At 38.9% G+C, this 13,059-nt stretch overlaps 1 protein-coding gene across 1 annotated transcript in view; it reads right to left on the bottom strand.

Annotated features, from left to right (window-relative positions):
* The window catches only part of LOC108881545 (E3 ubiquitin-protein ligase HECW1), a 60,457-nt gene that overhangs the window by 45,467 nt on the left and 1,931 nt on the right, over positions 1-13,059 (bottom strand). Inside the window, 3 exon segments of the mRNA XM_018673616.2 lie at positions 2,285-2,379; positions 4,748-4,855; positions 5,582-5,903. Coding sequence (XP_018529132.2) covers positions 2,285-2,379; positions 4,748-4,855; positions 5,582-5,903 — 525 coding nt within the window.

Genomic DNA, 13,059 nt, shown 5'->3' with positions numbered 1-13,059 from the left:
CTACAAAGGCACAAGTCCGATTATTATCCCATAATATGGGACTTTAAGAAGTAAACAGAAGGATAAAGTATAAGTTACAACTTGCAATGGATTAAATAAGTGTGTCAGTTTTTTTAGCATAAATATATTTACATCTTGCCAAACTGCCACAATTAAAAGTATGCTGAATTAGCTATTAGTAGTTCCTTTTGGGAATATGTCCAGTGATGTACAGACAACTATCACTACATTACTTTGATTCTGAGGAAAACTTGAGACCTGAAAATTCTCAAGCAAGTTCTGGAGATATAAAAAGCATCTTTTTGGAGCTAATGATATCTTCAGAAAGTTCAACACATTGAATCTAAAAATATACATGTGCAGATTTGACTGAGTTATGACTCAGAGAAGGAAGAAGGATTCTTCTGATGCAAATTGCAGCAGTTGGGCTCTAAGAGTTTTAACTGCATCCATGAGCTGTGAGTCACAGCCACTGCTGCTAGATGAACTGCAGACTGTGTTGGTGAGTGGGACAAATCAGCAGCCAAACTACAATAACTAGATACAGTACATCACTGACATGCACCTGTCTCTTTCACCTCATGCCTGTACCTCAGCAGCTCCGGGGTAGCATAACCAACTTCAAAACCATTTAATGTCCAGAAGCAAGCTATTTTTTCCAATTATGCAGTGGGGTAGTATGAGCAGGTGCATAACTAGCTTACTTAGAATAGTAGAGGTTATTATTAAAATTGGGAGTTATAGTTGAAATAGCCAATATATATACAGATGTGCATAACACTGCTTTAAGTGAAGGTGATTAAAACTACTACACTACATCAAAATACCTGTGGGAATTGTGGATTCATCTAACATAGATGAGGACATCCCACAGCAGCCAGGATGGTTGTGACCAAAGCCGCAATTATGAAAACACCCCTTGAGCGAAACACCACAAGTAAGTGTGTAAGTAAAGTACTGTGCAAATGTTTTAGATATGTTTATATTCTTATCCTTCATGCAATACCATCAAGGAGGCATCTGATTGGTCCAAAATTCATCCTGCAGCATGACAACAAGCCCAAACATACAGCCAGAGTCATAAAGAACTAGCTGCCGTGACAAGAACAGGAATCTTGCAACAGATGGTATGGCCCCGACAGAGCCCTGATCTCAACATCATCAAGTCAGTCTGGGATTATATGAAAAGACAGGAGCAACTGAGACAGACTAAATCTACAGAACAACTGCAGCAAGTTCTCCAAGATACTTGGAACAACCTTGCTGCCACGTACCTTGAAAAACTGCTCAAGTGTACTAAGGACTTTTTGAAAGCATCCTCACTTTGCTTTTAGTGCTTCAAATATTTGCACAGTACTGTATGATTTTACTTGTATTAAATATTTTATTTCTTTTCTTCTGTGCTTATACAACAACACGAGACAAAGTATTACATGGAGGTAACAGCCATAAAAGGTCAATATACCTTTGGCACCCTTCATGTATCTTGACAAGTGAGAACACGTTTACACCTGTGTGATATTTCACATGCAATATGTCAGTAAACAGAAAACTGCATGTAATTCCAAACTTAGCCCCATTACAGCACTTGTTAACACATCTATCCTTCCCAATTCCAGGCTACATTAGCTGCTACTAGCCTACATACATAATCAAATCTCAGACCTAAATGTCAGTGTTAGATGCATTGTGGGTAATCTACGCACCAGGAGGAAGAAGACTGTGCTGAGTAAAAAAAAAAAACAAGACAGTATCCCTGGTTCTGCTGCATCTTATAAAAACCTGTCTATCCTGAGGAGTGGAATTATAGCTCTGTGAAATACACCTTTAAATATTACCAGTTTGGTGCTGGCCATCTTTGCATAATGAACAATTAAAATGTTTTAAGTGCATTGGACTGAACTGTTATTGTTGCAGTATATCATGTACAAGGCACACAAGTTAAACCAGGAAGTATCTACACTATAAAATAAGAGTAGCAGTTGGATGTAGCAGTTAAATATTATCACTGTATAAGTGGCGGCTTCTTAAGTAATTTGTAGTTTCATCTGAGTTGTAGGTGCAGCTTAACTGCAGCAGTAGCTTGTAGGCTGGCAAGCAACCATTACAAAGAAGCTTCCCCTCCACTAAGCTTGATTGACATGGCTGACTGAGGTGAACAAATATAAAGAAGCTGCACTGCCTTTCCCACTCAACACAAGACACTGAGTGAGCAATGAAGCCCTACAAATCTCAGACAGCTGCATATATCCAAATAAAGCCATGAAAGTGTGGTGAGACTCACAGGTGCAGGGCCCTTCTTGATGGTTACAGTGGGTGTGGTAGCCCTCAGCGCTCCTGTAACACCATGGTAGTATCTGAAGCAGACCTGGGTCTCAGCTGAGGAGGGGACAGAGATGTGTAAGAAAGGGAGGCAGAAATGATGGAGAGAAAATTAAACAAAGAGTTAGTTTGCTGTCACCAACACTGGATCTTCAAAATGTGTTACAAAACAAATACTACACACTGTTTACAGTGGCTAATGCAGGCATGGTCAACACAAATCCATCTGTAACTTACTGATGAGTTTGTGCACATGTTGAATCAAGCAGAGCAGTTTAATCAGAGAAAGAGAGAGAGAGAGAGAGAGAGAGAATTTCAAATGTTCTTTAAAACATCTGACATGTCCTAAGTGGCTTTTAAATGATTCACAGGACTAAATGAAAATGTTAATTTGTACATGATCATTTATTAATGATGGTTACATCATATTACATAACACGTTTCCAGTTTTTCATATTTCAACTTGTTAAAGTTGACATTTTTAACGAAGAAATTAGAGTTAAGGAGAAACAAAAACATTGTTATTATTTCACTGAAGTAATTAGTGACATTTATCATTTCTGGGATTCCACAGTCTGTTGGTAAGTAGGGGAAGTGGAGCAAAAAAAAGCAAAACGCTTGGGGGACACGAGCAGATTAAGGTCATAGTAAAGCTCTGTGTTTTTCCTGCGTGTTTGGCCAGACACACTCAGATGGTTTGACAAGAAGAGGGGATACACACAGCAACACTGCATGGAAGCTGACTGAATATACTGTGGACAAGTGGGCCTGCAGTCTGGTATGTGTGTAACAGAGCGAGAGAAAATACAGCTTGTCACTTCTATTTGCACAGCCTTAAATGGTTTGATAATACTAATTTGGACATTATGAAAACAGTTAAAGTCCTCTGTTTAAGTACCCTTTAACTGTTTATAATGGACAAGCACAGAGAAAAGTCATTAGGAAACACTCAGCAGCGTTACTCAAACAAGGATCCTATTATACATGCTGGTGACAAAATGAAGCAAACTTAATCTACAGCATATCCACAGTTTGAATTCTTGGCACACAGCAAAACTGCAGCTTGGTTAGCTGACCAGATCTTTCATAGGCTTCTGTGTGGGGACATAGTGCATGAATACTTGGAAAGGTTTAACATAACTTCAGTTCTATGTAGCCTAAAACGTATGAAAAAGTCTCCTCCACCTGGGAAAGAAAGGCTGGTGTTAGTAAATGGAAACACCTGGGCAGCTTTATGCTGATAAATCTCTTCTGTTTTAGCATCCATATAGTCTCTCTCACTCATACACACAATTCCCCATGTCCCTAAACACAGCAATTGTGCATCATTTGTGACTGTCTCCCCGCACCCATTTTCTCTCTGTTTCCCTGTAATGATGTGCTTCTGCAAGCAACCCTGTTACTATTTTACACATTGTTACTGCAGCGATATCTGGGCCTAAAAGTTCAATCCACTTTGTAGTTAGACAGAATACACTGATAAATACCACAGTGAAGACCACTTACACAAAGATTGGAGAAAGAAAATAAAAGCAGACATATTGAAATTATCACTACTTACTGTTAACAACACTGACATATTATCACCTGATAAAATTAGTATGGCTAACGTGATAACCAACAGTTGCCCATTTACTCATCCAGCAGACCTCTAGCAACGCTAGTATTCAATTGGTGTCATGTTCCTGGCCATCTGGTGAGTGTGAGTCCAAAATACTTTCTCTTTAAGATCTGTTTTGGTCTAACCCTAACCCTAACCCTATCTCCTGCAGGAAATCTTTAGCTGCTATGTTCACAACAGTGATGACACTGAACCAAACCAAGTGGGCCACTAATTACCACTTATTGCATGTTAAAACTCTTTGTGACACCAGTCAGGTATGATAAATTGCTGCATGACCTGCTGTCAGTCTTCAGAACTTGACTTCCTGTGTGGGTCCATGTAGTGATGACATCACCAGAACTGTCCAGTGAATGAGTTACTTGTGCGCTCATGACTTCACGTCTACTCTTCTTGGCTTGGAGTCAATGTGAACATGACATAGTTTTTTCTTCACACCAAACAAAGTAAACCAGACTACAGTATCTTAAGGCTGTAAGTACCTTTAAGTTAAGCCACTGAATGTGTCTGTATTTCAGAGGACAATGCAACTTTAATTTATAGACATAGTGCACAGATGGTTTGATTATAATGGCTTTTGACTAAGCCTACACTGATGTGACAAACTGCGTATGAGAAGGAGAGCTTGACAAAAACACATAATTCCAAACAGAAATGAGCAAAATTTCATAATGAAATAGTTAACATGATATAGGCTGTTAACGAAAGTTGATTGTAATGAGAAACTCATTGCCTTGGGGAAAAGTGTTTTGTGCTTTAAAAAAACGAAAAAAAACAAAGCAGAGGAGAGTTTTTATTACTTACAGTCACTGAAGTGGGAGCTGGAGTCAATTTTCCAAACTATCTGTCCCTTGTGAGAGCCATTGATGCCTCGGTTCTTATAATCCAGAAAGTTCTCTGACAGAGCCTCATCTGGAAAGAGAAATGAAACTGATGAAACCACACTTCTACTTCAACCTTTGAAAATCCTTTGAAGAACTATTTTTTCTATATTTCATTCCCAGTTACAGACAGTAACATAAACTGCATTTGATTCCTCAAGAATTATTGTCACTGTGTGTGCCCTTTATTCACTACCAGCTGGCTGATGGAGATGCCATTCGTTTTTCAGGTTATCTGGTCATAAAAGAGAAAGCTGAAATGTGAAACTGAGATTTTGACCTGTTGATGGCCCTACATGAAAGGTCATGGGATCAAAGTTTTTACAATGAATTCACTGCGGACCACGAATGTCTGCACCAAATTTTCAAGATTTTGTATCAAGAATGTCAATCTCAGCTGACAGCTGAAAGTCAGAGGATTAACAAAGTCATCACAATCTCATGATGGTGCTAGATGAAAAGCAGATTAAAAGTTAGAGAGATCACCAAGGTAAGTAGGGTTCATCCTCTGAGGATCATTCATTTTTTTACAATATTTTATGGCAATCCATTCAAAAGGTATTAAGACTTTTATTACTGGCCAATAATGTTATAAAAAATAATAAAACAAAAAAGAACTGTGCTAAATATGATTTGACTTCTTCAAAAGAAACAAAGATTACTCGTTTTAATGTAGCTTGTAGCTTCCAAGGTTAGTGGCAATAAACTACACAAAAAGTATTTAACCTTCAGTGTCATCACATCATATCTCACTTACCAACATGATACATTCCAATCCAGTCTCCAGCATCCACTTCCTCCTTGATGTCCCATGTGATCACCAGGTCTTCAGACTGACCTATGGTGTAGTGGGAGGAGCTGATAGTGAGGGTGGAGCGGGCGTCTGGGGAGACCAGATCAGTGTCACTGGTGGACCGTGACAGTCCCAGCATGAAGGCCTCCTGGTTCAGACCATTGACAGCGTAGGTATCTGGGCCATAGCTGTGACGAACCGCATCCTTGCAGCGCTGGCGGGTCTGGCTACTGCGGGTCGGGGACGCCATGGCCGCCAGGCCCAGGAACCGATTCTGGTACAAGTTCTGTAACAAAATTTACAACAAGAAGCTTTCAGCTAAATAAAAAAGTAAAGAGGTTTTGTAAAGAAGACAAATAAAATAAAGGCAGAAAAGAGATTTCTTCTGTAATTAGCTAGCTTTGTCCTCAAGTTTCAAATATATTTTCACACAGAACAAGGTCTGTGGATTTTGTCCCCCATTACTTACACAGGAAGGGATCTTTTAATCGCAAAACCTGTTTTAATGTATGCATGGGCATCCAATAACTGTTATAAGACAGACTTGAAAAATTGTAAACTTATCCTCTCAGGAGACAGTGGTGAGAGAACAAGACAACATGAGAACAATGGGTGTGTATCACGGTTCCATCTTCCTGTACTGTGATACCAGATTATGAACATTTGTATCGCAGTTTCAGTCTCAATTTCAGAATTGTTATATTACCACTTTAAAAGCTAAAGTGGTAATAAAGTTAGCGTGTTAGTATTTATTACAAACGTTCAAACATCACTATCCATGTGTACGCTTCCATCTAAAAGCAGCTTGTGCTGAATAATTCTTGACAATGTTGTCTTTCACTCAACTCGCTTGGTGGCTAAGAAGCACAGACCCAGTGTGAGAATCTAACTGATTTAGCAGCTTGCTTTATAACAGTGACTAGCATTTGAAAAGAAAGCTGCAAAATCATTACTAAGTCAGTTTGTCAGCCTCATCCTATGTCACTGTAGGGATTCATCTATCCCTATTCTCAGATGGATTTCAGAATTTTAGTAAAGTTAGTGCTCTAGTCCTACTTTTTATTGGATTTGGGGATGTTTACATGTATCAGTCATACCTGTTACCTGAGACAGCATTACATTTCTAAAATACATTGGTTAGTCCTCATCCAAGGCTTTGAGGATCTGGAATATGTAGCTTTAGCTTCATTATTCTATTATTATTCTTATTATATAACATACTGTATGTGGTCGTCATCACAGAGTCACAGAGCTTTTTGACAATTCACTGATTTAGCATTAATTAGCTGGTTAGCTAAAGCTAGTAAAATCTGCCACCTGATGTCAGTTCAGTTGATATAATCAGAAGCTACCAGCAAATGAGAAGCCTACTTTTATTTATTTCTATGTGAAACTAAATACCCATTCAAAAAGAGAATTTTGAGTGGTGTATCTGTCACCATTACTACTGTAAACTGTATATTTACTGCATTAGGGTAGAAAGTTCGGCAGACATTGCAGAAATGAGTAAGCAGGACAGAGCTTGGTGACGGATCTACTGTGTACCCACACACAAGGGATTCATAGGAAACAAAGCATGCCTGTACTGGACATGATGTTTAAGACAGAAGCCAGTGCGTGTGCCTATTTGACATAATTCAGACAACAATCAGTATTGGATAACATTGTTGACTGTCTTCTTTAGTCTTCTTCATGAAAATGCTCTCCATCATGTGATGACTAATGTCAGGCCACAGTTTGTTTAACTGCACTGCAAACATCTGCTCTTCATTTTTGAAACTTCTTTTGCACAAATGTGGTGTTTTTTTAATGCTATTTTGGCGTGACTGTGTCAGAGAGCTACTGATTCAGTTCTATTGTCTTTTTTTTTTAATAGTAAGTAATAATAAACAAATTAACAGAAACACCGTCAACATAGAACAGAATCACCTTAAACAAACCTCCTGTTAATATAATACAGTCTCTAACAACTATAACAAATGTCTCTTTTGTTCGGTCCTCTGAACCTTTCCAACACTGCAAACATGGTTTAAAGGTGTGGCGTGACCCACTAAGAGTTCAGTGTCTGTTCAGCGTGGATGCTGTGATCACTGCAAGATGCAGCATCATTACCACCAAGTCCAAATGCGAGGGAGAGAGTTTTCCATCCTGGCATCTCAGATCAGATCAGAGAATATTCCAGTCGCAAAAGGAGCTTCAGGGCACGACTCAGCCAGCTTTGACGGATTGGTCTAAATGCTGCAGCACTGGGTGAGTGCAGTTGGTAATGAAGAGAGGTTATCTGCACACACACTACAATTTTAATATTTTTACTAGTGTCACCATGTGATATGATTATTAGTGAAAAGCCAGCATCATTATGGGTTCAGTCTAGAGTTATATCAGTATATTTTGTATGATTTCAAATTGATTCAGCAAATACTGTTCTTTGTTAAAAACTGTTTGAATTTTGGCATGAACTTCATCACATTTAAAGATATTGAATGTCAGAGTTAAATGTATCAAAATACATTGTACATATAGATGATGGTTGAATCTTACAGACAGACTGGGTGCTTGATGGTGGTAAGCAGGCAAATGAGAAGGTGGTGGGTGATTGTGGTGGCGGATGGGATGGGGGGCACTGACCTTGAAACTACAGAGCTGCATCAGCATAATGACCAGTCAACCCAAAGCAGACCAAAACCTAAGGGAAGTGGGAGGAGAAGGGTGGCGTGTTACAAACCACAGAACAAAAAGCAGAGGCGAATGCAGCAGGTGAAAGTCAAGTATGGCATTTATGTGCACTCATGTTAGAGGGAAAGAACACTGTCATCATATTTTCATACTTCATCTTTGTTAGATAAAAATATGAATAATTGAGAAGGAGCAGAAGCACAGACGGGCAGACAACAAGAAACAGAAAGGCAAAGACACTGTGACCTCCACACAGAAACATGGAGAACAGAGATATATAACAATGAACAGACACAACATCAGCATCTGATGATGCTCAACTTAAAAGACAGTCAACACAGCAACAAAGACAGCATCTCATCGGTTTTCATGTGCATCGCTGGATGGTCACATGGTTTGCTGCAGTGGAGAAGCAAGTCTGCAAAGGAAGAAAATATTAGCAGGAATATGGTGAAGTATCCTCTTCTTTAAAATGTGACGGGTCCAGTGAGTGTGGTTTACCCCTGATATGACCAATATTACGCCATATTGCTGCCTGTGGGCTGCATTCACCTTAAGTTGATTTAAAGTGGCTATAATCAATTTGTGAAAACAATGTGACAATGTAAAGATTCCCTCATAGTCATGAACCTGCAAAAAATGCAAATCACCTGAATCTGCAGTTCCCCCTCAGAACATTACAGGGCGTTTCAGGTCATTGTTTAGCTGTATGGATCACCCTTTCATTGTTTTGGTTCACTCTCACTGTTCTCATTGAGTCATTTTTGAAGAGCAACAGTCAGCTGTTTTCAGAGCAAAAGTACCTCCTGTACAACAACAACAACAACTACACATTAAGAGTTTCAGATATTTTCCTCAGGAGTTGGTAGAGACAACAACAAGCCCAAAAGAGAGTGAATATTGCAGGTGGACACAAACACAAGTAGACTGCTGCCTTCCCCTGACAATCAAAGTTAAGAGGAGAATAAGGGAGATGTTACTCAAATAAACACTCACACTCTAATCAGGTAGATTATAAGTGAAAACACCTGTGTTAGTTGACCATGATGGTGTAAAGGCTTGTAAATAAAGACTATCCGGAGAGTGGAGGCTGAAGTATCAGCAGGGCTTAAGCTAACACAGTCGCCTGGGTTGATTTAAGGGTTAAGTGTTGTAGAATAGAGTTAGCACCTTTCTAATGTCCTTTATGAAGAAATGATACACAACAGTGCTTAATAGAACTAGCATTTTTCTCAGTCTTATCTGGTGTGCTCTCACACATGCTCCCACTAACATTCAGCAACAATCAGGCAACACAACACAACTAGAAAAAGAATTATAAACCTTTTCAGAAAGTGAAAAAGGAAACATTGCTTCTCTTTCTCCTCCCAAAATGCACAAAATTGTCTTTTTTTTAAACATAATACATAATATTCAAATCACTGACTCCAAACATGTGGCCAACCATTCATAAAGAGAAGCATGAAACATGGTGATCACAACTGCAAATGGCAGATACCATCATTGCCCTGTCCTTCTCCTACAAGATGTAAAGCTGTTTTGTTGCCGCTGCATTCAAGGACGGTCTGACATCTGAGATTTGAGAATGAGCTGCTGAATAGCAATGGTTTAAATCTAAGAAGTAATCAATTTCAAGTGATCCTTTTTGATGATTTTTTTCAGCTATCTCATAATAGACTCCAGCAGTGACTGTGCCTGCTGTAGCTACATGTATAACTACTAAATGTATAGACACAACGGTCTGTTCAGTGTGACACACATATACAAATAAGTAAGAGCAAAGGCGCATACAAAAACTATACTCATGTTTCACAGCTACATTCAAATCCCTACAGTCCTCATTAGTCACATAGTAGGATATTAGTATGGTGTCATAGATGCACTAACACATACGCCTCGTAATCTCCAGGGAAATGTCCTCAGTTGTTCTTCCCACTTGCTCTGACACTCGGGTAATTAACTGATATAACTGCATTCAAGACAACATGATTGTTAATTCAGCGTACATGTAGAACAGGCAGTATGGGAGAGACTGGAGAGCCTCTGTTGGACCTGAGATAATCCAGTACTATTGCTCAGTAATGTCCTCCACAACTACACTAAGGTAGTCTTCCTCCTTCAGCTTGCTGTTCACCTCAGGATGAGTAACCATAACAGTGATCTAATCATTGCTGTCCACATGAACCCTTGACTCTGAGGGTCCTCTATTTTCCACTTCAAGTGAAAGCTGATATGCACCCTGTGCTGATGTGATTCATGAAAAAGCCACAAAAAAAGGCATGTATTATTACTTCAGATTGATTAGATTAGACTTTTATTTCCAGCACTCCACTGGTGCCAGTGGTGGCTCTTATAACCTTCAGTGATTCTCAAGAGATAACAGATTAAGATTTTAGTAGTATTATACAGGATTTAATGACACTATAGTAATTTTCATGATTGTACAGGAACATAATAAACACATATGACACAGAATATCTTGAAATTCCTTGTGGACTCTCCACTGGCTGCCTGGATACCTCACGGTGACATCAAGACTCCAGGAAGTCACTGTTCTTGGCCAAGGAGCAGTTCCATGTAAGCACTCTACAACTGCAATGTGTTGTTGTTTTGACAGATGCATTTGTATAAATTGAGCAAATTGTTTGTGTATGGATTTTGTTACCTCTGGATAGTTGTTTGCCCCTGCTTCCAGTCTTACTGAAGTATGCTGAAGTACACTCCTCCCCCCTCTACAATTTTAGTTACTTGAACCTGACCATTTGACTAAATTTCAATTAAGTGGCTTCTTATTATCAGACAGAAACAGATCCACAATCCATATAATCAAATTGTACAATAAAAAAGAAAGCCTTAAAAAACCCTAATTCCCTTCCAATAATGTCTTTGTTTATAGTTCCATATTTCCCTGCGGTAACATAGCAAGTAGCAACACAATCAACTAGTACTAACTAATAAGCTTTACTGGTAGGATAACTGTATATCTGAACAGGCTGAACCAAGGTTTCCATTACCTAAACACTCTGAGGATGTGAGAGGTTATTGTATCAATTAGCTCCAGGCTCCATTTCAGAATTAAAAACACAACTGAAGACTAAACTTGGAAAGATAATACCAGTGTAATTCTATCATTTATTCCTGTTACCATTAAATCCACCAGTCGCTACTAATGTGTCCTAATTCCCTGAAGTCAAAGACTCCAATTGTTTTCAACAAAACTAACAGTCTAAACCCTGTTAATGCCCCCACAGAGGCTAAATGTTCATACATGCCATGATATGACAGTGTTGAAAAAAACAACTTACTGAGGATCATGCTACAGACATGGTTACTTGATGTCAGCCTAATTCTGTTATTCAAGGTAATAACTCATTGGTCACTATGTCTTATAGCCACACAACCAGAATGAATATCATAAAATTATAGCTCATGGCTGTCATGCTTTTACCCATCCACTAGCAACTCCATCACAACCAGCGGGGCCACAGATTGGGGTGTGTTATGCTGATAGTGGCTAATATAGCCTGGAGAAGATGAGGGGCAGGATATAGAGGTCCTTTCTAACATTACACCCACAGAATTTTTTCATTTTCAAACTTGAATTCAGCCCAACTAACACTGACTCTGACTGAGTTGGACAGACTTCACAGAGCTCCCCCTGGAGACACAAAAGGCTTTACACATACAACTTTTTTTTCATGTACAGTGTTTCCCAACATGTGGGAACACACTTTCAAGAGCACATTGTTGACACTGTGTAATCCAATGTGTTGCTCCTTAAAAGTTCTTGGGCTCATTTCATTCAAATAGGAAAACTCATCACTATAAATGGACTGCATTTATAGCTAGTGTCAATGACCACCCAAAGCACTTTACACTATGAGTCACATTCATTCTTTCACACAGACATTCAGACAGTGTTTCTATATACAGCACTTCTCTACCACATATCCATTTGTATGGATATAGTGCACTTGTAAAGTTGATGCTCATGTAGCAGTCACTGCTAACCATATGAGAAAACCAAAAGGTGACGCTGACACAAAATTATGACTATTTGGTCCATGGTGTAATACCTCACAAAAGAACTGAACAAGAGACATTTTTCAGTGCTAACTCCTAAAATAAAAATTTCATGGACCTATGGACACAAACTTTTACACACACTGCAATATGCATGGTGGAGTACTATTGTTAAAAGTTGATATGGTCACCGGCATTTTAAAAAGTGTCTGATAGAGCTGCTATTTCACACCTACAGCAACAAAGAACAACAAAAGCAGATGCTAGTCTGCTAGCTGGTGAGTATTTTCTGCTACTGAGACAAAAATATCCACAATGATTCTAATTTGTTGTTTGGCAACTATGATCCATCTGAGAGCAACTAAATCAAATCTCTGTAGTTATTCTAAAATAACAACAACCAATATTCCAAATATAGTTTACACACGAACCAACCAAGACTAGTTACAATGCATTCAAATATAAAACATTAACATTCTCTCACTCATTCACACATGCAACATACAGGGAAGAGAGTCCCCCCTCTGTGCTTCACAGTGTCTGCAGTATATCTCAGCACAGAGCAGCATACTGTAAATCAATAGAAATTCTATATACGGCACCAGCAGCTTCTCCACGTATTTATCTGTACTTTTTCTACTATATGACTCCCTGTAATGTCTTTACAGGAACATAGCAAGTTCTGGAGACAGTGCTCTATTGTTAAGTTTTTGTGTTATCCTGGTAAAATTATAAACAACACC

This window comes from Lates calcarifer, linkage group LG24 (genome assembly GCF_001640805.2).
Source record: "Lates calcarifer isolate ASB-BC8 linkage group LG24, TLL_Latcal_v3, whole genome shotgun sequence".
NCBI lineage: Eukaryota > Metazoa > Chordata > Actinopteri > Centropomidae > Lates > Lates calcarifer.
The sequence above is the reverse complement of the archived record's forward strand: the minus strand, read 5'-3'. Positions and strand labels throughout refer to the sequence as shown.